At 50.6% G+C, this 25,025-nt stretch overlaps 1 protein-coding gene across 8 annotated transcripts; it reads left to right on the top strand.

Moving 5' to 3' along the window:
• The first annotated feature begins 119 nt into the window (after positions 1-119).
• Positions 120-25,025, top strand: PRELID3A (PRELI domain containing 3A). 8 transcript variants are annotated; one of them, XR_008673580.2, is made up of 8 exons: positions 12,542-12,910; positions 13,087-13,255; positions 14,244-14,333; positions 19,766-19,836; positions 19,946-20,048; positions 22,079-22,162; positions 23,909-23,945; positions 24,224-24,524. XR_008673580.2 is itself a non-coding variant. In XM_055368424.2 (7 exons), exons 1-6 carry the CDS (start codon positions 671-673, stop codon positions 22,130-22,132), a joined length of 519 nt encoding a protein of 172 aa, XP_055224399.1. In that variant the 5' UTR covers positions 120-670; the 3' UTR covers positions 22,133-22,162; positions 23,909-25,025. The 8 variants fall into 8 exon arrangements, 6 of the variants coding, with proteins under 6 accessions (XP_055224399.1, XP_055224398.1, XP_055224400.1 ...); XR_008673579.2 differs by having other exon boundaries at positions 12,543-12,910; positions 22,079-22,165; positions 24,224-25,025; XM_055368424.2 differs by lacking the exon at positions 12,542-12,910 and adding an exon at positions 120-702 and having other exon boundaries at positions 23,909-25,025.

Below are 25,025 nucleotides of genomic sequence, written 5' to 3'. Positions count from 1 at the left end.
GTGCAGTGGCGCGATCTCGGCTCGCTGCAAGCTCCGCCTCCCGGGTTCACGCCATTCTCCTGCCTTAGCCTCCCGAGCAGCTGGTACTACAGGCGCCTGCCACCACGCCCGGCTAATTTTTTGTATTTTTAGTAGAGACGGGGTTTCACCGTGTTAGCCAGGATGGTCTTGATCTCCTGACCTCGTGATCCGCCCGCCTCGGCCTCCCAAAGTGCTGGGATTACAGGCGTGAGCCACCGCGCCCGGCCTCACATGCTGGTTTAATGTTTGTTCAAGACCCAAACTGCAGTGGAGTTTTGAGGGTTGGCAGGTTTGTTTTTCATCACACGTCCCCGACAGTATAAACCGGCGTAGCTGGACAGGGCCTTGGGAGAATTTGGACAGTGGGAGTAAGGACGAGCGTCGCCTCCTACGCCCGCGGCATCTGCAGCAAGCGCGCATCGCGCACCCCAGGGTAGCAGCGCAGGTCTGGGGCTGCGTCACAGCCGCGCCCGCAGAGCTATTTTTAGCCGCTGCAGCCAGCCTAGCCACCAGACGGGGTGGGCGGTATCCAAGAGCGCCCCGCCCATCGAGGCCCCGCCCATCGAGGCCCCGCCCACGCCGCGCCCGGAGCCGCGCGTCCCGAAGCACCCGGCCCGGATCGCAGAGCCCGCGCCGTGCGCCGGCGGCAATGAAGGTCTGGAGCTCGGAGCACGTGTTTGGGTGAGGCCGGGCTGAGGGCCGCGGTGGGGCCGTCCAGACGCCGGCTCCTGCTCCCGAGCCCGGCTGGAGTGGTCCAGGAAAGGCCGGACCTCACAGCGGGCCTCGCGGAGATCCCCGCCCCGCGCCGGCTGTTCCCAGACCGCAACTTCGGCGTCCCGGAGAGGGCACGCGCGCTTCCCCGGGACCGCGGTCTGGGCGAGGCTCTGCGCCGGGTACGGCCTCTCCCCCGGCGTGCGCAGGGGCCTGGCTGCAGGCACAGAGGCCCAGCTGGTGGTCGACAGCCAAGGCGGGGGCAGCCGGAGCGGGGGCGGCCGGGGCGGGGGCGGCCGGAGCCGGGGGGCGGGCGGGGGCCTGGCGCTCGCTGCTCTCCTTGGGGTCGGGAGCCGGGCAGGGGAGAGGCCTGCAAGCTGGCGCCTTTGCTGAGATTGTCATAAACCTTCCGCGCGTTTCACGGAGGGCCCACGGCGGGCTGTGAGCTCTGGAGGAAGCTAAAGGGGAAGAAGGCATTTCGGGGGCCCTGGCCCTGAACTCACTTGTAGGCATGGAAGGCCTCCAAGCTAGCGTGGAAAACCTCGAACTGTTTAAAAATGCCCCCCCGGCACACGGATGGAAGTGGAGGTCATTATCTTAAGTGAAGCCAGGCCCGGAAAGACAAGTATCGCATGTTCCCACTCCTAAGTGGGTGCTTAAGAATGTGTTCACATGGATGTAGAGAGTGGAACGTCAGATGATGGAGACTCTGAAGGGTGAGGGGGTGGGTGCAGGGAGGATAATGAGAATTGGTTAATGGGTGCAAGACACCTTCCTGGGTAATGCATACCCTAGAAGTCCTGACTTGACCACTACGAAATTTATGCATGTAACGAAATTGCACATATACTCCATAAAATTGTGCAAATAAAAAGAAGAAAAAAGTGCCCTCCTAACCTAAGTGGTATCTTTTCCTTAAGTCAGTGATCTATGACACACTGAAATTATTCTTTAATGTTTATTTACAGCAACAAAGATTTTTTAATTATCTGACCTCACTTAAGCATTAAATATTTTATTTTTGGGGGAAAAAAAGTACTGCGTGGAAGGAAATTGTCATCCTTTGACTCTTTTTATTTATTTATTTTTGAGACAGAGTCTCGTTCTGTCACCCAGGCTGGATTTTTTTTTTTTTTTTTTTTTTTTTGAGACATAGGCTCGCTGGGTCACCCAGGTTGGAGTGCAATGGCGCAATCTTGGCTCACTGTAACCCTCCCCCTCCTGGGTTCAAGTGATTCTTGTGCCTCAGCCTCCTGAGTAGCTGGGACTACAGGTGTGGGCCATCACGCCCGGCTAATTTTTGTATTTTTAGTAGAGACAGGGTTTCGCCATGTTGGCCAGGCTGGTCTCGAGCTCCTGACCTCAGGCGATCCATCCGCCTCGGCCTCCCAAAGTGCTAGGATTATAGGTGTGAGCCACCGTGACTGGCCTGACTTTAAACATGTAAAATTGTAATAAAAATATATCAAGTGGTTTCAAAACCTCTGAAATTATTTTTCATGAAGTCTTTAGACTTGATGGGATCTAATTTTTTGTATGGCTTGCAGTGTTTCTCAAGTGGGTTTCCATCAGCAACAAGGATGGGGGCATCACTGAGCCGTCTGGATGCTGTGGACAGTTAAGTCATTGCATATCAGGAGTGCCAGGCGGTTGGGGTCAGTTTTCTCATGGAATGGCCGAGGTCTGCCCTAGAGGTTTGTGAAATGTCTGTGGACAAGCACAAATGAATAGCTAGCTGTGAAAAATCAAGTTGATGCTTTTGAAAATTGTTGCAGCTGCTAACTCCCATTTATTTTTTTTAAGCTTTACCAAAGTATACTTTACATACCATAAAATTATACACATTTTAAGTGTATAATTCATTAAGTTTTGCTACGTATGACCATCACACACACAGTCCAGTCTTAGAACACTTCTATCCTCCTGCAGAGGTGCCCCATGCTCATTAGCTTCACATTTTACCCCATTTTCACCCCTGCCCCAGGCAACCAGGAATCTTTTCTGTTTCTATGAATTTGCCTTGTTGGGACATTGCATGTAAATGTCATCCTGCAATATGGGGTGTTTTGTGTCTGTCTGCTTTCACTTAGCATGATTTTCTTGAGGCTCACCATGTGGTAGAGTGTCAGTATTTCATTTCTCCTGTCATTCATTTTGTATTCCTGGCACTCCGCCGGGCCCGGCGCCTAGCAGGTGCTCGGAAGGGGTGAGGAATCTTACATGGAGATCAGATGTCCTTCCAGGACAGGGGCAGCTATCCACCAAAGGAATCCCGGTCATCCCTGGAGCTGCTGTGGACTAGGTGCTGATTCTCTGCCATAGACTTTTGAACTTGAAAGCAAAGGGCCGTAATGAAGCCTGACAAATGTGGAATGTGGCTGGCCAAGGATGCTGTCATTGGCCTGTGGCTGGATGGGTTATGAATGATGTGGTACCATGAGGTGGTACCATGAGGTGTCATAGCATCCAAATGACAGTACAAATTGGAAGTCTGGCTTCCTGGCTGGACTTACTGTGTAGTTTTCCCCTTGTTTCGTCCATTGAAACCCCTGATTTTTTTCCTTTGAGGATTATAGACCTTTCTTTTTCTTTCTATACTTAAAAAAAGTTTGTTGTACTGTTAGGTGAACATTTGATTGGAAATAATAAATTTACTTTTTTTTTTTCCTTTTTTTTGAGGCAGAATCTTGCTCTATCGCCCAGGCTGGAGTGCAGTGGCACGATCTTGGCTCACCACAACCTCTACCTCTCCGGTTCAAGCAATTCTTGTGCTTCAGCCTCCCGAGTAGCTGGGACCACAGGCGTGTGCCACCACGCCTGGTGAATTTTTTTGTATTTTTAGTAGAGACAGGGTTTCACCATGTTGGCCAGGCTGGTCTCAAACTCCTGACCTCAAGTGATCCACCCACCTCGGCCTCCTGAAGTGCTGGGATTACAGTACTTTTGAAATGAAGAAATAATTAGGCACAAACAGTTTGATCTTACCAAGTTTTCTTCCTGTATCCACATTGAGAAGAAACTCTGCCCCTGAGATCAGTCATAGCGGACAGCAGGGTAAACACTCAGACAAAAACAGAGAACCCGGGGAACGGCCACTGAATTAACGCGTGTGTTACCTAGACAGGGGTGAAAGTAGTTTAAATATAATTAAAAGTATATGGCCAAAATATAGAAAGGGGCATTTAAAAATGGACAGGGTGGCCGGGTGCAGTGGCTCACGCCTGTAATCCAGCACTTTGGGAGGCCGAGGCGGGCGTTTCACAAGGTCAGGAGATTGAGACCATCCTGGCTAACACAATGAAACCCGTCTCTACTAAAAAATACAAAAAAAAAAAAAATTAGCTGTTAGCTGGGCGTGGTGGCGGGCGCCTGTAGTCCCAGCTACTCGGGAGGCTGAGGCGGGAGAATGGCATGAACCCAGGAGGCAGAACTTGCAGTGAGCCGAGATCGCGCCACTGCACTCCAGCCTGGGCGACAGAGCGAGACTCCGTCTCAAAAAAAAAAAAGGACAGGGTTTAAAATGTCTTCTTCCCAGCATTGAGGTTTCAGGCAGACCTATGACAAAATCATCAATAACAAAGCCCATCACAAATAGATTTCCTGCAGGGTTCAAGGCTGCACACACCTTTAATTCTGACAGCTGCCAGGAATGTCTGGCCATGCCCGTCTCAGGGTAGGACGGGCTTTGGGGCATGGGGAGTCATGCCTAAAGCAGGCTTGCCTTCCAGCTAGGAGCGGGGAAGAGAAATTGAACATTACAGATGAGTTGAAGCCTGCTCTTCCCCTCCCCACTGGTGTTCCACTGTGTCTCCCTCCCTGCAGGCAGCCGTGAGGATGAGTTTGGTGGGCATCCTTCTGAGGGGGTCTATATTCCAGAGATTCACTTTACCGCATCTGTGTATACGCATGTGTCATATTGTCTTCTTTTCTTTCTTTTTTTTTTTTTTTTGAGAGGAGTCTCGCTCTGTCGCCCAGGCTGGAGTGCAGGAGCGCAGTCTCGGCTCACTGCAAGCTCCGCCTCCCGGGTTCACGCCATTCTCCTGCCTCAGCCTCCCGAATAGCTGGGATTACAAGCACCTGCTACCACGCCCAGCTAATTTTTGTATTTTTAGTAGAGACGGGGTTTCGCCATGTTGGCCAGGCTGGTCTCCAACTCCTGACCTCAAGTGATCAGCCCACCTGGGCCTCCCAAAGTGCTGGGTTTACAGGCGTGAGCCACTGCGCCTAGCCCTATTGTTTTTCGAAAATCCATCCATATGAGATGTCTATAGATATCTACATAAATATATGTAGATATAGATAGGTATTAATAGCTATATGAATGTGCCACCGTTTATTCTTTTTCTTATTGAAGGGCATTAAGTTTTCCTCTTATTACAAATCGAACTGCAGTGACCAGCCCTGTGTCTATTTCCCACTCAATCAAGGGCCCGCTTAGGCCAATGGATTTCAAGCTCTTCAGCCTCAGGACCTCTTGATTTAGCAAAACCCTAAACAGTTTTGCTTATGTGGGTTATGTCTGTCAATATTTACCATATTAGAAATTAAAAATGAGAAATTGAAAAAGTTAATTCATTAAATTTAACAATAATAAACCTGTTATAATGTTTCTGAATAAAAAACTGTATTTTCCAAAAATTAGTGAAAGGAGTGGTGCTGTTTCTGTTTTTACTAATATCTACAATATCTGGCTTAATAGGAGATAACTTGATTCTCATATCTGCTTCTGCAGTCTGTGTTTGGCAATATATAGTTTTGGTTGAAGTGTATGGATAAACCCCAGCCTCACACAAACATGCAGCTGGAAAAGGTGGGAGCATCTTAGTAGTCTTTTTAAGTAATTATGGCTATTCTCTCCTGCTATGACAAAAGAAACAGTAGCTTCTTAACAGTTGGAATACAAAACCTGAAACTATAATGAATAGAGTATTGAGCTCTGAGGCCTAGCGGGGGGAATCGCTTGAGCTCAGGAGTTTGAGACCAGCCTGGGCAACATAGTAGAATATGTCTCTACAAAAAATAAATACAAAAATTAGCCAGGTGTGGTGGCTTGTGCCTGTAGTCCTAGCTGTTCAGGAGGCTGAGGCAGGAGGATTGCTTGACCCCAGGAGTTTGAGGCTGCAGTGACAGAGCCACACCATCTCTTAAAACAGCCACCACAACAACAAACCCATTGGCCTGTCCTGTATATGAATGAGTCTTTAACCCAAGTATGACTTGGAATCGTTTGGAATATAGGCCTCCACTGAGCATGCAGCATGGGGCAGTCATCCAGCTCCTGGTAGCAGATACAAGTTTTCTGAAATTTCAATTATCACTTTATTTATTTATTTTTTTTCCAAGACAGAGTCTCACTCTGTCGCCTAGGCTGGAGTGCAGTGGCGTGATCTCAGTTAACTGCAACCTCTGCCTCCCAGATTCAAGCAATTCTCCTGCCTCAGCCTCCCAAATAGCTGGGATTACAGGTGCGTCTCACCACGGCCTACTAATTTTTCTATTTTTAGTAGAGACGGGGTTTCGCCATGTTGGCCAGGCTGTTCTTGAACTCCTAACCTCAGGTGATCCGCCTGCCTTGGCCTCCCAAAGTGCTGGGATTACAGGCGTGAGCCACCATGCCTGGCCAAATTATCACTTTAAAGCTCAAATTTTATCTTTGGCAGCAAATGCTATCAGTTGTTTCCCTTGAAGCACAGGCTTACTTTGTTAATTTTCAAGAAATCATCTGCCAGATCCCCAAGTCTGAATAAGCAAAGTTTATCTGTTTATTGTTCTCTCTGTTTATTGCTCTTTCAAGTACAAGAGGCAGGCAGTGGAAAGCAGCAGAGAGAAAAGGGCTCCCACTCAGAGTGAACAAGTGCCGGCGCCCCCCAGACACCCTACAGTCGAGGGACTTGGGCCGCAGCAGCAGAGGCGCTTTCCCTGGTGCACTTCTGTTCCCTCACACAGAATATCAAAGAGAAGAGTACTCAGGGGTCAAGCAGTCATAAAACTAATCACTTGGCCATTTACTCACGGATGTCCCTAAGAGAAACTGGCATTGTTTCCCAAGTGCACAGCAGTGAGGACTGCGGTGACCACATGCAATTTGGAGCCCTGCCTTGATGCTGGGAAGATACTGGCTCTGTCCTTTTATTGCTTTTGCAGAATCAGTGCAAATGTCAATACAGCAAAAAAGGCCAGTCATTGGCCGGGCGCCATGGCTCATGCCTGTAATCCCAGCACTTTGGGAGGCCGAGGTGGGTGGGTCACCTGAGGTCAGGAGTTTGAGACCAGCCTAGTCAACATGGTGAACCCCCATCTTTACTAAAAATACAAAAATTAGCTGGGTGTGGTGGCTCATGCCTGTAGTCCTAGCTACTTGGGAAGCTGAGGCACGAGAATTGCTTGAACCCGGGAGGTGGAGGTTGCAGTGAGTTGAGATCACACCCACTGCATTCCAGTCTCACTCTGCAACAGAGTGGGACTTGGTCCTCCCCCCACCCCTCCACCCCCGCCAAAAGAAAAGGTCAGTCATGTCTCAGTAGCACTGTGACAACAGTTATGTCTGGAAAAGGTCTTGGAGCCACCAGGGTGTGTGGCCCAAATGCTAAGGAGCAGCTGATGGAGGCCTTGGGTCACTTGGTGGTGGAGTGTAGCAGGCCTACTATCTTGTTTTTGGCTGCCTACATCTTTTTTTCTTTCTTTTTTTTAGAGACGGTCTTGTTCTGTTGCCCAGGCTGGAGTGCAGTAGTGCAATCACGACTTACTGCGGCCTCAAACTGTTTGGCTTAAGTGATCCTCCCATCTCAGGCTCTGCAGTAGCTGGGACTATGCTGTGGTTGCACGCTGCCACACCTGGCTAATTTTGGTATTTTTTGTTGACGTAGGGATCTTGCTCTATTGCGCAGGCTGGTCTTGAACTCCTGGTCTCAAGTGAACTTCCTGCCTTGGCCTCCCAAAATGCTGGGGTTACAGGCATAAGCCAACACACCTGGTCTGCCTACATCTTTTTTTTTTTTTAATTTTTATTTTTTTGTTTTGTTTTGAGACAGGGTCTCACTCTGTCACCCAGGCAGAAGTGCAGTGGTGCGATCTTGGCTCACAGCAACCTCTGCCTCCCAGGTTCAAGCAATTCTCCTGCCTCAGGCTCTTAAGTAGCTGGGACTACAGGTGTGCGCCACCATGCCCAGCTAATTTTTGTATTTTTAGTAGAGACTGGGTTTCACCATGTTGGGCAGGCTGTTCTAGAACTCCTGTCAAGTGATCCGCCCACCTCGGCCTCCCGAAGTGCTGGGATTACAGGCATGAGCCACTGTGCCTGGCCTTAAATCTTTTTAAGACAGATTTTTGCTATGGAAATTTCACAACTATGCAAACATGGAGAGACTAGAATACTGAGAGCCGGTGCCATCCCCAGCTTAACAGTTACCCTCTGGCAGCCAGTCCAGGGTCCTCTGTGTCCCCACCCACTGCTCCTCCCCCGGGTTATTTTAGGCAAATCCCAGACATCATGTAATTTCCTCCTTCTTCATCTTCCCGACACTGTTGGTGCTTAGAGAGTCCTTTGTTATTCCTTTTCATTCCCCAGCACAGAAACCAGCTTCCCTTAGCCCGCCAGGCAGACCCACCACACACATGGTGTCAGAGCACTTAGGACACATGTATGTGGGGAGCCGTCCATGCTGGGTGGCAGCAGAGGCCTCTTGCCCTTGGGGGATAGGATTCCCCAGAGGTCTCCATGAACAGCAGCAGAGGAGGCTCCTGCCGCCTGGTTGGGGATCTCTGAGTAGGCAGTTCTCTGCTACTCCTCTTGAAAATAAACTTCAGCACATTCGTCTTCTGCCTAAACCAGGCAGCTGAGAACCCTGACTGATTTCGGCAGGGGCGGGGTGTCCATTTTCAGCTTCTCTGGGTAAACTGCTCCCATTAGTGCCTGTGCCAGTTTGTGTCCACCAGCAGCACTTCCTGTTGTCCTATTTCCTATATCCTTTCCAGTACTCAATATTGCCAGACTTGTCTATTTTTGCCCATTGAAAGCGTGTCAGGCTATTTTTGTTCTTTCTGTTTTTTGTTGTTGTTGTTGTTGTTGTTTGTTTTTTTAGACAGGCATTTGCTCTGTCACCCAGGCTGGAGTGCAGTGGTACAATCATGGCTTGCTGCAGCCTCGACCTCCGGTCTTAGGTGATCCTCCTGCCTCAGCCTCAGCCTCCCAAATAGCTAGTACCACAGGGGTGTGCCACCATGCCTGGTTAATGTTTTATGTTTTTGTAGAGATGAGGGGTCTTGCTATATTGCCCAGGCTGGGCTCGAGCTCCTAGCATCAAGCAGTCTTCCTGCCTCAGCCTCCCCAAGTGCTGGGATTTACAGGCATGAGCCACTGTGCCCAGACAAGGCTATTTTCTTTTCTTTTCTTTTCTTTTTTTTTTTTTGAGACGGAGTCTCACTCTGTTGCCCAGGCTGGAGTGCAGTGGCGTGATCTTGGCTCACTGCAAGCTCCTCCTCCCGGGTTCACGCCATTCTCCTGCCTCAGCCTCCCGAGTAGCTGGGACTACAGACGCCTGCCACCGCGCCCGGCTAATTTTTTGTATTTTCAGTAGAGACGGGGTTTCACCGTGTTAGCCAGGATGGTCTCCATCTCCTGACCTTGTGATCCACCAGCCTCGGCCTCCCAAAGTGCTGGGATTACAGGCACAAGCCACGGTACCCGGCCAGACAAGACTATTTTCTTTAACCAAAGTGTGTGCTATTGACTTGCTGTGCTTAGACTTTATCATTTTAGAGATGTTGAGATGTTATTATTATGTTTATCGTTTTCCTCCATTGTTCTGTTGCTATATGTGTGGTCATCCTGCTGTAATTAGTAAAATTATTTATTATGTGCATATTTTAAGCAGATTGTATTTAGTTTAAATCATCAGCCAGAAAGATGCAAGTTTTTTTATTTTTATTTTTATTTTTGAGATGGAGCCTTGCTTCATTGCTCAGGCTGGAGTGCAGTGGCGCGATCTCGGCTCACTACAACCTCCACCTCCTGGGTTCGAGCAATTCTTCTGCCTCAGTCTTCCGAGTAGCTGGGATTACAGGCACCTGCCACCATGCCCAGCTGATTTTTGTATTTTTCTTAGAGATGGGGTTTCACTATGTTGGCCAGGCTGGTGTTGAACTCCTGACCTCAAGTGATCTGCCCGCCTCAGCCTCCCGCAGTGCTGGGATTACAGGCATGAGCCACTGCATCCAGCCCTAAGATGCAAGAATTTTATATGAAAGAAACGTTATTTGAGATAAGCTTAATGCAAAAATCTCTCAATGTTTAGATTATTTTAAGCTTAATGTTAGAAGGCATACCCTGTTCTGCTTAAAGTAATGATTTCTATGGGAATAAGTCTAAGGAACTTAACTGAAAAGCCATCGGACTATTCATTGAGGAGGCTCTCCTGGGTGACTGGGACCCTTTCTGCTTCACATGTATCTCTAGATTCACCTTCCTTACCTAGATCTGGGGTCTGCCATGTCCCTGACAGTTCTTTCCTAAACCTCAGAGAGACGAAAGGGCTCCACTCTGACTGAATTCCTAGAGTGATCAGGACCACCCAGTCTTGGCTTCTTCATCCCTCTCTTCTCTTTATGTTAGCCAGTGGAATGCGTCAGCTTAGTGACACAATTGCATGGTTCGAAAAACTGAACATAAGCGTTCTATTGTTAAGAGAGGATTCCAGGCCAGGCCCTGACAATTTAGAGGCCACCGAATGTAATAGAAAGAACAGGTTAGAGAGCTGCGAGACCTGGTTCTCATCTGGGCCCTGCTGCTAACTTTCACCTAGGACAAGAGTGTTTGATGAGGGTAAAGTAAATTACTGATCACTCTGTTATATTGAAAATTGACCTCAAATATGGAAGAAAAAACTTCAGTATCCTCATAATCTTTCATATTTTATTTGGAAATTTCATTTCTACAACTTTATCCTAAGGAAGAATTAGATATGTTGAAAGACTAATGTACACAAATGTTCTCTACTGTTATAATTTATCGTGTAAAAGTGGAAGCAATCTACATAACATAACCCACCATAGAGGACTGGTGAAATATACACAGCCACAAGATGACCTAGTGTACAGCCGTTTATAATCATATTCCTGAAAATGGCTTCATGATATAGGAGAATGTTTATCAGCAGTTATAAAAAGTGGATGGTAAACCCATATATTGAGTGTAATCCCAGTTTAATTTTTCAAGATGTGTGTGCATGTGCATGTATGTGTGTCTGCATGCATATGTGCACACATGTGAATGTGATGGTGCATAGGTGTGTGCACACATCCAGGTTGCCTCTGGGCTGTGTCTATACATATGCTGGACAAACCTCTCTGGGCACTTCTGAAGAAATGATGATCTTGTCAGAGATCATCATATTCCTGAAAATGGCTTCATGATATAGGAGAATGTTTATCAGCAGTTATAAAAAGTGGATGGTAAACCCATATATCGAGTGTAATCCCAGTTTAATTTTTCAAGATGTGTGCGCATGTGCATGTATGTGTGTCTGCATGCATATGTGCACACATGTGAATGTGATGGTGCATAGGTGTGTGCACACATCCAGGCTTGCTTCTGGGCTGTGTCTATACATATGCTGGACAAACCTCTCTGGGCACTTCTGAAGAAATGATGATCTTGTCAGAGAATGTTTGTCCTTGCAGGAGGCTCAGAGGCTTCCTGGGAGAGAGCACACCTTGAAGGAAGGGTGGATTAGGACAATTAGGGCAATAAAGTGACTTGCTAGCAACCCCTCAGCAGTCCGGAGGAAGGTCCATGCTGGACAGGTGTGGTGGCCCCTCACTTGGCTCCCTGCAGACGTGTGTCTGACCCCTGCAGGTTTCAGGCCTAAACAAGTGCAGAGCTCTGGAAAGCAATGGGTGACTTGCAACCACTCTGATGGCAGGAAATAAAACAAGGGGAGGCTGAGTGCGGTGGCTCATGCCCATAATTCCAGCACTTTGGGAGGCCAAGGCAAGAGGATTGCTTGAGGCCATGAGTTCGACATCAACCTGGCAACATAATGAGACCTAAAAAAATTGTTAAAATAAAAAGTTGGGCTGGGCACGGTGGCTCACGCCTGTAATCCTAGCACTTTGGGAGGCTGAGGCAGGCGGATCACGAGGTCGGCAGTTTGAGACAAGCCTGGCCAACATGGTGAAATCCCGTCTCTACTAAAGATACAAAAAAATTAGCTGGGTGTGGTGGCGGGCACCTGTAGTCCCAGCTACTAGGGAGGCTGAGGCAGGAGAATCGCTTGTACCCAGGTGGTGGAGGTTGCAGTGAGCCGAGACAGAGCCATTGCACTCCAGCCTGGGTGACAGAGCGAGACTCCGTATCAAAAAAAAAAAAAAAAAAAATGTTGGCCAGGCATGGTGGCTTATGCCTGTAATCCCAGCACTTTGGGAGGCTGAGGCAGGCGGATCACTTGAGGTCAGGAGTTCCAGACCAGCCTGGCCAACATGGGGAAATCCCATCTCTACTAAAAATACAAAAATTAGCCAGGTGTGGTGGTGGGTGCCTGTAATCCCAGCTACTAGAGAGGCTGAGGCAGAAGAATTGCTCGAACCCAGGAGGCGGAGGTTGCAGTGAGCCGAGATCGTGCCATGGCACTCCAGCCTGGGTGATAGAGTGAGACCCCATTTCAAAAAAAAATTAATTAATTTAAAAAGTTAGGCCGGGCATGGTGGCTCACGCCTGTAATCTCAGCACTTTGGGAGGCCGAGGCGGGCAGATCACGAGGTCAGGAGATCGAGAGCACGGTGAAACCCCCTCTTTACTAAAAAATAGAAAAAAATTAGCCAGGCATGGTGGGGGGCGCCCGTAGCCCCAGCTGCTCCGGAGGCTGGGGCAGGAGAATGGCGTGAACCCGGGAGGCGGAGCTTGCAGTGAGCTGAGATCGCACCACTGCACTCCAGCCTGGGTGACAGAGCAAGACTCCGTCTCAAACAAAAAAGTTATTCAGGTTTGGTGGCACACGCCTGTAGTCCCAGCTACTGGAGGTGGGGCAAGAGGAGGCTGAGGCAGGATGTTTACTTGAGCCTGGGAGGTTGAGTCTGCAGTGACCCTGATGGCACCACTGCATTCCTGCCTGCTGGGCGACAGAGTGAGACCCTGTCTCAGACAAACAAAAACCAAGGGGCTGCCAGGTGCCGAGGCGTGCAGGTGCTGAGCCGGCGGCCGGGGAGGGCTCGCGGGACTCCTCAGATTTGTCCGACGAGCCTTTCATTAAAGTGAAGAGACTAGCGCGTTGCGCAGGCCTGGCGGCGGCTTTTCCTCCCCTTTACCCTTGCGGCCCCGGCCCCGGCGCTTGCTCACCGCCGCCTATGCTCTCCCCGCAGCCACCCGTGGGACACGGTCATCCAGGCGGCCATGCGCAAGTACCCGAACCCGATGAATCCGAGCGTGCTGGGCGTGGATGTGCTACAGCGCCGCGTGGACGGCCGCGGCCGCCTGCACAGCTTGCGCCTGCTCAGCACCGAGTGGGGGCTGCCCAGCCTCGTGAGAGCGGTGAGCGGGGCGGGGGCTGCGGCTCCGAACGCGCCCTACCCCCCCACTCCCGCCCCCGCCCTCTCCCGCGTCCCTCCTCCCCTCGTCAGTCCCTCTGCTGCTTTGGCTGCCATCGGGGTGGGAGGGCGGCGGGGGGCCTTTCCTGAGATCAGGGGGCGCGGGGTGGGGGTGGCGGTGGGGGGAACTTCCCCGAGATCAGGGGGCACGGGCTGGAGGGCTGGTGGGAGGGTTTTCCTCGAGATCGGGGGGCGTGGGGTGGGGGGGTCTTCCTCGAGATCGGGGGTCGCGGGAGGCTCTGCCCGGAGCCTGGCGTCTGGCATCCCCATCTGTCCTCCCAAAGGGCCCGGGCCTGCTGGATTAGCACTGCCAGGCGCCCCTCCTCCTGGCTTAACCGCCTCTAAAGCCCAGCGTCCGCAGCCAGCCGCATCCTAGGGCACCGGGATTAGGCTTCACCATGGTTCAGCCCCCCGCGGCCTCTTCCTCAGAGCCAGGGAGGTCGCTGGAAATGCAAATCTGAGCACTGGCTCACCCCAACCCGGCCCCTGGATCTCGCCTCCACCTGCAGTCCACGCCCTGGCCTGGCGCAGGCCTCTCAGTCAGCCCAGCTCCTGCTGCAGAGGCCTGCACTTGCTGCCCCCAGCCCGACACCCCCACCCCAGCACTATGGTGGTACCTTCCTCTTTGGGGCTCTGCCCAGACTCCGCCCGGCAGAGGGGCCTCCTAGCTCCACTGCCCGCAGCCTGTTTTATTTTGCCGGGAGCATAGTGCTGCTGCACGCTCCACTCTGTTGGAATTCATTTCTTTGCTCAGTGGCTCACCTGCTTGAGCGGAAGCGCCCTGGACACAGGGGTTTTGTCTCTGTCCCTTGCTGCATCCCATGATATCATTTCTTGAATAGTGAACTAATTAGTAAATGCAATGGTATTCGGTGGTGATATGAAGTAGAATTTTTAACGTTCCACTATGCTAGTTTTGCTTTGTTTTTTAGATTTTGGGAACCAGTAGGACATTGACATACATCCGAGAACATTCTGTGGTGGATCCAGTGGAAAAGAAAATGGAACTTTGTTCTACCAATGTAAGCAATGGCCTCAGATGAGAAATGGGCTCAGTGTGTCTGGGTGGTGGTGCGTAAGGCCTTCGTTTAATTCTATTTCCAGCCCACCTTTGGTCTAGGTGTTGCTTATTTTTAACAGAAAGGCTGAATTCATTTAGCAGTTTATCTTTTTATTCAAGTATAATAAATATGTAGAAAAATGCACATAATGATGAATTGTCACAAAGAACGCACCTCTTAACTAGCAGGCAGTTCAAGCAACAGAATTTGACCAGCTCCTGAGACGCCTTGGGCACCCCCCACAGGATAACCACTGTCCTGACAACCAGCAGACGTTTTTGTTTTTTTAAAGATGGGGTCTTGCCCTGTCACCCAGGCTGGAGTGCAGTGGTGTGGTCATAGCTCAGTGCAGCCTCGCACTCCTGGGCTCAAGTGATCCTCCTGCCTCAGCTTCCCAAATAGCTGGGACCACAGGCACGTGCCACCATCCCTGGCTATTTTTCTATTTTTATTTTTCATAGAGATAGGATCTCGCTGTTGCCAAGGCTGATCTCAAACTCCTGGTCTCAAATGATGCCTCTCAACGTGCTTTTTTTTTTTTTTTTTTTTTAATTTTTGAGACAGTCTCTCTCTGTCACCTAGGCTGGAGTGCAGTGGATCTCAGCACCCTGCAACCTCCACTTCATGGGTTCAAGCGATTCTCCTGTCTCACCCTCCCAAGTAGCTGGGACTACAGGTGTGTACTACCAACAGGCATTTTTTTTTTTTTTTTTGAGACAGAGTCTCGCCCTGTCGCCCAGGCTAGAGTGCAGTGGCGTGATCTCGGCTCACTGCAACCTCCGCCCCCTGGTTTCAAGCCATTCTCCTACCTCAGCCTCCTGAGTAGCTAGGATTACAGCCGCGTGCCACCACACCTGGCTAATTTTTGTATTTTTAGTAGAGAGGAGGTTTCACCATGTTGGTCAGGCTGGTCTCAAACTCCTGACCTCATGATCCGCCCGCCTCGGCCTCCCAAAGTGCTGGGATTACGGGTGTGAGCCACCGCGCCTGGCCCCAACAGGTATTTTTAAAGCTACTTCCCCCCTTCATTCCTCTCTCACTTCTCTCAATTAAAAAATGTATATTGGCCTAATGCAAATGCAAGAACATGTTGGGAAATATGCATGGGCTAGGAAAATTATTTATTTCAAAAAATAATCCTTATTTTCAGCAAATATAGAAATGGGCTATGGTGGATGAAGTCAGCGGTGCCCTCATCTGGCCTCCCTTTTCTGTCCCCAGTGCCACGGTTGGCTCTAGCCACCACTATTTACTGGTTCTGCCAACAGTATCAAGTGCCTGCCAGGTACCCAGCACAGTGCTAGGGATGGGGAATGCAAGGATTAAGATATTTCCTCCTGACTGGCTCTGTCATCGCACGGTGGGCATCTAGACAACCCACGTAGGTGGCAGCGAGCAGGAGCTACCCTAAGTGGCCATGTGAAGGTAGGTGACAGGGAGCCTGGCAGGACTTCTCCATACACACTGGCAGTGGGCACCCTTGAGCCTTAGAGAGCCACAAACAGATGGCATTAGAGACTAAGAGGGGAAGGTGGTGTGGGAGGGAGGAGGCTGGAGAGGGGCAGGCACAAGACCACAGAAGAGGCAGAGGAGCCGGAGGTCGTTTTCGTGGTAAGAGGGAGCCACTGAGAGTTTGTTGCAGGAAGGTGAGGTAGCCGGGTTGTGTGTTGGGAAGAATACCTTGGCAGCCCTGTGGAGAGAGGGCGAGGGGGATGTTGGGACCTGAGCCAGGGAGACCAGTAGTCCGGGCAGGTAATTGTCCAGGTGAGAGGTAGCAGAGGCCACCTGGGGTGAGACATGGGGAGTAAGGAACAGGAGGCTCACGACGCAGCTCTGCTCTCTGGTTAGGGCGCCAGGCTGAATGGTGGCCCATGAGGGGCAGGTGTGAGAAGAGAGAGGTAAGCTTGCTTTGCACATCTTGAGTATGCAGCCCCTGCACAGCAGGCTGTGGAGTGTCTAGCCTGAAGCTGAAGGTGCGGCCAGCAGTGCTGCAGTGAGGGAAGGGCGACCTGGGCCCAGGGGCAGGCAGGGCTGGTGGGTGCAGTGGGTGGGGACAGGGCTGAGGAGCAGGTCATCCAGGCGGCCATGCGTAAGTACCCGAACCGGTACCTGGGCAGCTCCCCATCTTCTCAGCATCTTGTGGGAGGCCCAGTGTTTGAAAGAAAGTGGAGCTGCTCTGGGTCCTGCAGCTCCCCTGCCCCAACCAGAGGGCCTCGGGAGCTCCTATGAGCTTCTCAGGTGGCCATGGGAACAGTCCCCCAGGATGCTCAGTGCTGTCGGCCAGCCACACTCTGCCCAGCTTGGAGCACCTTCCGTAGAAGGCAGCGGGTGCATCTCTGTGTGCTGAGATGAGGCTCTGAGCCACCTGCAGGATAGAGCCTAGCTCCTTAGTGTACTACCCGGACCTCTGCCAATGTCCCCTGGTCCTATTGGCTCCTTGTCCCAGGCTGCATAAAGTCACAGGAGCCTGTCAGGTCTCCACTGGCTATTCCTGACAGCTTACGTATTATGTTCTTTCTGCCCCCAAAACCAATATTTACTTATGAAATTCCACTTTATCCTTCCAGAAAACTCAGTTGTATGTAAAAAGGAGCAGTTTATGCTCCAGTGAAGTCTGATGGGAAGGAAACGGGGTTTGGAGCAAGACAGACATGTGCTTGCATCCTGAAGCCATCGCTGGATGGCCCGATGACTTGGGGATGCTATTTACATTTTCTGAGTCTCACATTTCTTGTATAAAAAAGAAAAGAACAAACCTGAGAGAAGTAAGGTTTATGAAACACAGTGACTTGCATAAAATATTGCACATAAAATGACAACAGCTAATCAGAGTTTAATTTGTAATTGATACTGTTAGATAGTTCTGTTGAATGTAATGCCCATACACGTGAGGGTCTTGATAACCTGGCACTCTGTAGGAGGAGAGAGATTTCCTACTAACCATTTGCATTGGGACAGTGAGGTTGCGGGGAGGGATTCAGTGAGAGATTACTGAAAAAATGAGTATTTATCACTACAGAAAGGTTAATTTGCTTTTCACTGTTTAAACTTTTTAAAACATGGTCTTTTATCAGAATTGGCATTTCGAGAAGAGGGTGAACTGAGTTAAACAATGAAGCAATTCTAGAGCTCTGTTGTCCAGTGTGGCAGCCACCAGTAACATGTGGCTATTTAATTTTAAGCTATTTATGGCCAGCACGGTAGCCCACGCCTGTAATGCCAGCACTTTGGGAGGCTGAGGCAGGCAGGTCACCTGACTTCTCTGAGGTCAGGATTTCCAGACCAGCCTGGCCAACATGGCAAAACCCCATCTCTACTAAAAATACAAAAATTAGCCAGGCATGGTGGTGGGTGCCTGTAGTCCCAGCTACTCTGGAGGCTGAGGCAGGAGAATCACTTGAATCTGGGAGGTGGAGGTTGCAGTGAGCCGAGATCGCGCCATTGCACTCAAGAGTGAAACTCCATCTGAAAAAAAAAAAAAATTAAACTAATTAGGATAAAATAAAATTAAAAATTCCATTCCTCAGTCACATGAGCCACATTTCAGGTGTGCATTAGCTGCACGTGTTTGTGGCTACCATATCAGACAGCATGCATAGGACATTACTGTTAGCACAGAAAATTCTGTTAGTGTGGCTCTAGAGCTCCAGTGTTTAAATTGGTTTTGACAGAAAATATAGGCCGGGCGCAGTGGCTCATGCCTGTAATCCCAGCACTTTGGGAGGCCGAGGCAGGTGGATCATGAGGTCAGGAGATCAAGACCATCCTGGCTAACATGGTGAAACCCCATCTCTACTAAAAATACAAAAAAAAAAAAAAAAAAATTAGCCAGGCGTGGTGGCGGGCGCCTGTAGTCCCAGCTACTGGGGAGGCTGAGGCAGGAGAATGGTGTGAACCCAGAAGGCAGAGCTTGCAGTGAGTCGAGATCATGCCACTGCACTCCAGCCTGGGCGACAGAGCGAGACTCCATCTCAAAAAAAAAAAAAGTAGAAAATATAGGCCGGGCCCAGTGGCTGACACCTGTAATCCCAGCACTTTGGGAGGCCAAGGTGGGAGGATTGCTTGAGCTCAGGAGTTTGAGACCAGCCCGGGCAGCATTGCAAAATCCCATCTCTACAAAAAATTTAAAAATTAGCCGGATGTGGTGGTGTGCACCTGTAGTCCCAGCTACTCAGGAGGCTGAAGTGGGAGGATCACTTGAGACCTGGAAGTTGAGGATGCAGTGAGCCTTGATCACGCCACTGCACTCCAGCCTGGGCAACAGAACAAGACTCTGTCTCAAAAAATAAAAAGAGGCTAGGTGTGGTGGCTCATGCCTGTAATCCCAACACTTTGGGAGGGTAAGGCAGACAGATCACGAGGTCAGGAGATTGAGACCATCCTGGCCAACATGCTGAAACCCTGTCTCTACTAAAATACAAAAAAAAACTTAGCCAGGCATGGTGGCACATGCCTGTAATCCCAGCTACTCGGGAGGCTGAGGCAGGGGAATCACTTCAACCCGGGAGGCAGAGGTTGCAGTGAGCCGAGATCATGCCCCTGCAGTCCAGCCTGGTAACAGAGCGAGACTCCGTCTCAAAAAAATAAGAGAAAAAAAGAAAAAGAAAATATAGGCCGGGTGGAGTGCTCACGCCTGTAATCCCAGCACTTTGGGAGGCCGAGGCGGGCGGATCACGAGGTCAGGAGATCAAGACCATCCTAGCTAACATGGTGAAACTCCGTCTCTACTAAAAATACAAAAAATTAGCCGGGCATGGTGGCAGGTGCCTGTAGTCCCAGCTACTCGGGAGGCTGAGGCAGGAGAATGGTGTGAACCCAGGATGCGGAGCTTTCAGTGAGCCGAGATTGCACCACTGCACTCCAGTCTGGGCTACACAGTTGAGACTCCATCTCAAAAAAAAAAAAAAAAAAAAAAGAAAAAGTATAAATGTACATAAGGAGTTAGTCTGTTTATAGGAAGTGGTACTGGAGGAGACAAGAACCCTGCAGTCTCCATGTAGATTCAGAGTCTGTCCCATCCAGTCCTAGGAGACAGTGCTCTGTGGGCTGCCATGGGTAGGTGAAAAGCTTTCTCTCACTTATATGGACACACAGGCCTATTTGTCCTTTTCTATGGTACAACTGCTGATAGTTTTGGCAGCTTGACTGTACCTTGAAGGCCAGAGCCCTGCTCACATGTGGAGTGGGACATGAGAAGAAGACAGATGACAGTTGCCAGAAGGAACAGCAAAACCATGGTTTCCTAGGACTTAATGTGGTTGTATCTCCTATGCCTAAAAGTTTCTTCTGTTCTGGCCCCACTAAGTGCTAATTTGGGGATGGAAGAGTATGGGCAGATGGCTTCAGAAGAAATGCAAGAGAAATACAATCTAAACCTTTTTTTTCTTTTTAAGATCACACTCACAAATTTGGTGTCAGTTAATGAGAGGTTGGTGTACACACCTCATCCAGAGAACCCAGAAATGTGAGTCATCTCCTGTGGGATTGACACATTGAATGCCACGGGTGAGGGCAGGGCAGACCCTCCTCTCTCTCCGGGCTGGTCAGCCCCTTTTCTTCTTGCTCTTTTGCAGGACCGTGCTCACACAAGAAGCCATCATCACTGTGAAGGGGATTAGCCTCGGTAGTTATTTGGAAAGTTTAATGGCCAATACGATATCATCCAATGCAAAGAAGGTATGTGTCTCAATCCTAGGAGTCCTGTGTGTGCTCTAGTTGTTAAGTGCCAGATTAAGAATATGACATTTTTAGTCTCATCAGTCTTCCTGGCTGGGCATGGTGGCTCATGTCTGTAATCCTAGCACTTTGAGAGGCCAACGCAGGTGGACCGCTTGAGGCCAGGAATTCAAGACCAGCCTGGCCAACATGCTGAAACCCCTTCTACTAAAAATACAAAAATTAGCTGGGCATAGTGGCACACCTCTGTAGTCCCAGCTACTCGAGAGTCTGAGACATGAGAATTGCTTGGACCCATGAGGCGGAGGTTGCAGTGAGCTGAACCACCACTGCACTCCAGCCTGGGTAACAGAATGAGACTCTGTCTTAAAAAAAAAATAATAAAAATAAAAATAAAATAAATAAATAAATAAAATCCTGAGTGCTGGGGCTGTCCATTTATGCTGAGCTCATAATGCCACAGTATTTCAAAACTAGGGTAGGGAAAGGCTGACCCAGGTCTGAGGGAAGTGTGTGCGTGAAAGCCAAGGGAGCCAAAGTTACTCTTCTCAGTAGAGAAAGTATGGGGTAAACCTGGAGCATAAACCCAGCCAAGGCAACTACCACTTCAAAGAGCCCAAATGTCATAAGCTCAGTTACCAAAGCAAACTAACCCACAACATCAGAAATACAAGGTGTTAACAGTGTCAGGTAGGCTATTCAGGACTTATAGTAGTTTCCTATTTAATGGGCATTAAGTGGCTTTGGCTGAACCTCTCCAGCAGTGACGCTTCCATGGAGCCTGCTGCTGTCTTCACAGCTCCTCTCTGGCAGGATTTGGCAGTAAGCTTTGTGGAGGTGAGAGGAGAAAGGATAGATCCCAGGAGGCCATCCATGGCACTCCCTTTGTGTCCAGGGCACTGGAACGGAGGAAGAGATTGTTCTAGGAGTCCAGGTTGCCCTCCCCTCCAGCAGAGTTGATGGAAAGAGCTTGAATGTTTGGGAGGAAGATGTTCCTTACATTTAAAAGATGCCACTTGCCAGAGCAGGGCCTTTGCTTTTCACCTGGGCCCACCTCACAGGCTCATGTCTTCTCTTTGTCTGTCCCTCATACCCCTCACTCTTCCCTTTCCTCCCTCTTTCTCTTCCCTCCTTTTTGGGGGTCAGAAGTGAGTCTTCATTTTTGAGATCAGTGGGTGATTCCTAAGGCTGTACTTCCCTTTCCAATGTCCTTCCATGCTTAACTCTCCAACTAGCAGAAAACCATTTATGGCTTGCATTTAGTCTCATCACCAATAGAAGAGCCTGTCTATCTAATTTTGTAGAATCCAGATTTGAGAAATAGAGATTTGAGCAGCTTAGCTCAGTTCAGAGGAGGTAGGGCAGCGAAGGCCAAAGGGGGAGAGCTTTGTCCATGCTGGAGGAAGGAGACTGGATCTCACCCATCGTTGTTTCCAATGCTTGGCTTAGGGCAGAAGCCCTAAATGTTTGCCAAACAAAATATTATAAGAGGAAGGGAATATTCAGTGAGGCCACAGCTACCTTAGACCTTTTATGTGAAAAATTTGGGGTAAACTCAGTGAGGGCAAATTGGCTTTCCTTTATTTCACTTTATTAGAGGTTGTGTTGAAGGCTTAGGAGAGAATCACTAAGGTGGGGAGAGGTGTTGTGCCTGGAAACAGCAGAGCGGCCTGAGGGCAGGTGCAGGGGATGGGGTTGGGGGTGCGTGGAGGTGTCACCCTGGGCTTTCCTGGCCTCCTGGGGCAGCCTCAGCGCTGGGATTTGGGAGGTGAGGGACAGGACTTGCTGTATTGAGCTAAGCCGGGCGCTGGTTTGCTAACACAGCAGTGACTCTTAGGCACTGTTTTCCTTCCCCCTTCTGAGCTGGAGGAACTGCCTGCCTGTGTGAAGATCACTCGGAAAGGTCACTGCTGTGTCTCCTTGTAACTGCAGCGCTTGCCTTCTGCAGTTTAGCCTGTGGACTTGTCGCTTGCTGTCTGCAGCGGGCGGCGGGACGACCCACTCAGTGCTGAAATCTTTCTGTGTTGCAGGGGTGGGCTGCTATCGAGTGGATAATTGAACACTCTGAAAGCGCTGTGAGCTAAGGAGGCCTGTGCCTGTGCTTGTCATAAATGGTGGTGAGTACAGTATTCACTCACCCGAGGGGGTACTTGCAGCCTCTTGTGACCCGTGTGCATGGTGCACATGGCGAGGGGACGCCGGAAGTACGCAGCTGCTGGTGGCTCTCCAGCCCGGAGCTCCTTAGTTTTCCACGGTGACACAGAATCACTGGGTTCATCCTCTTTCTATTTCATTCCTTGCTTCGTGGCAGGATTTAGATTCCGAGGAAGCTTGAGCTGCGGCCCTCTGGGTCGCATGGTGGCAGCTCGGCCTCTCCAGCAAGCCACCCTCGGGCTGGGTTGCTGAGGTGACCCCGGTGACTGTGCAGAGTTGGCGCGAGTGGCCAGGCCTGTCCTGACAGGGCGCTGTCCTTTGGGTGCATCTGCACCTGCTGCTCTGAGTGAGGTCCTGTGCCCACCTCTTCACTTGCCCCAAGCCAGTACATGGCCACACAGCTGCAGCCGGCCATTTCCTTTTAGCAGTGGAAGCCTTTTCTGGCGTTTCCTTGATCTTCACGAACATTCCCTGGCTTCTTGTGCCATCAGCAGCTGGACTTCTAGTGGCCCTGCCCCGACGGCCAGCGGCCACCAGGGCCTGATCCCCGGGGAGGACGCGCCTCCCACCAGAGGCTGTGCTGCGCTGCTCTGGGCTGCTCGTCCCCATCTGTCCCCCGTGTGTGTGCGTTCGGGGATCCTTAAGAACTTCGTGCTGATTTTGCCTGAGTCACTGAAGCCACACTTTGCTCTCCTTGAACCCAAGCCAGGGGTGGCCATGGGCCTCGCCTCCTTCATGGCCGCACCCTGAGTTCAGTGCCTGTAAGGAGCTCCCTTGCCTGGCATCCTGTATCTGTGTGGTGTGTGGTGTGTGGTGTGTGCTGTGTGGTGAGTATCTATGTGTGTGTGGTGAGTGCGGTGTGTGTGGAGTGTGTGCTGTGCGTGGTATGTATATATGTGTGTGGTGTGTGTGTGTGTGCAGCGTGTATGGTGTGCATGTGCTGTCTGTGGCGTGTTGTGTGTTTGTGTGCTGTGTGTGCTGTGTGTTGTGTGTGTGCTGTGTGTATATATGTGGTGTGTGTGTGTGGTGTGTATGCTGTGTGATGTGCATGTGTGTGGGGTGTGTGTGATGTTTATATGTGTGTGGTATATGGTGTGTGTGTGATATGTATGCTGTGTGTGTGTGATGTGTACATGTGTGGTGTGTGTGTGCTCTGTGTATGTGATGTGTATATGTGTGTGGTATGTGTCGTGTGTGCATGTTTGTATGATGTGTGTGATTTGTGTGTGCTGTGTGTGAATGTGTGTATAGTGTGTGCTCTGTGTAATGTGTATGTGTGTGGTGTGTGTGCATGTGTGATGTGTGTGTGTGCATGTGTGTATGATGTGCGTGTGTGATGTGTGTGTGCTATGGGATGTGTATATGTGTGTGGTATGTGTGCATGTGTGTGAGGTGTGTGATGTGTATGTGTGCTCTGTGATGTGTATGTATGTGGTTTGTGTGCATGTGTGTATGATGTGCATGTGTGTGATGTGTATTGTGTGCTGTGTGTGATTTGTGCATGTCTGTTACGATGTGCACGTGTGTAATGTGTATGTGTGATGTGTATGTGTGTGGTGTGTGCATGTAAGATATGCATGTGTGTGATGTGTATGTGTGGTGTGTGTCATGAGTGTGGTTTATGTCTTGAGTGTGGTTTATGTCTTGAGTGTGGTGTGTGGTGCGCCCTCTGCTCCTCTGCGACCCGACCCCTGGTGTCTCTGCAGATGCTTCCCAGAAGAAAGGAAAGAAGAAGGTGAGGAGGTGAGGAGAGGACAAGCAAGGACGGGACGGAAGAGCGCATCTGGCTGCGAGGGCACACAGGGCCGGGGAGGAGGATTAGGCTGGACTGATCGCGGGTCGCGGGTGACCCCGGGACCAGATGTCCCTCCCCTCATGAGCGTGCAACAGGGAGCAGCCCCAGCCAGCCCCACCGCCGCCGTCTGCGTGGATGGAGGGCGCGAGGCCCTCGCCCGTGTCCCTTAGGGGCAGCGCCCATCGTCCTGCCTGCCGCAGTGGCCCAGCCCCTTCTCTCCCTGCAGGTGACCCGTGCCGCCCCCGCCCGCCCGCCCACGCTGTCCTCCACTCAGGTGCCTCCACAGACGCTGGCGGGTGTGCCGCCCTCCAGCCTCTCCGCTCCCCCCTCCCCGCCCCCGCCCCCGTCCCCTCGGTCCTGCAGATCACCAAGCAGCTCTCCTGGGCCCGCGGCTGCTCCGGGCCTCACATCTGCTGCTGGCCTCGGCGGGCTCTGACTGCGGGGCTCACGGGGCCTGGGGCCATGGCTTTCTTCTCGGCCCCCAAATGCCTTTCCTGGAGTGGCTAAGCCTCTCCTGACGAGGCTCCTCATGCGGGGAAAGGGCTGGAGTCCAGGGGTTTCCCGGCCCTTTCTGCAGGCTGTGCCAGCCCCCTCCAGTCTGCCACTGCCCTGCCCGGGGGACATCCTGCGCCCAGGCTGGAGGCCCTGCCTCGCTGCTTGCCAGGCTCACCTGCTGGGGCTGGAGGCCATGGATCCCTCATAGTATCCAAGGTTTGAGTTCCTGTTTTTCACCTTATAGTTTTGTGAGTGTTTGAGGGACAACGACCAAAGGTCTTTTTCCCACCATCTTTAAATCAAAGTTGTTTAAAACAACATTAATTTTAAAAAATACATAAAAGCAACCCATGCTTATGGTTAAAAAAGAGTACAGGAGTCTGGAGTCCGTTGAAGGGTAAAGGCCTCCCGCAAGCTGCCAGTCGGCTCTTTTTCGCAAAGCCTTCCAGAAGTTTTCTGTGCTTATGAAAGTGTATGTGTGGCCTTTCTCTTCCCTTCTTTTATTAAACACAGATAGGCTTATGCTGCATAAA

The sequence above is a fragment of the Gorilla gorilla genome, chromosome 17 (genome assembly GCF_029281585.2).
Source record: "Gorilla gorilla gorilla isolate KB3781 chromosome 17, NHGRI_mGorGor1-v2.1_pri, whole genome shotgun sequence".
In the NCBI taxonomy this organism is placed as follows: domain Eukaryota; kingdom Metazoa; phylum Chordata; class Mammalia; order Primates; family Hominidae; genus Gorilla; species Gorilla gorilla.
The sequence above is the reverse complement of the archived record's forward strand: the minus strand, read 5'-3'. Positions and strand labels throughout refer to the sequence as shown.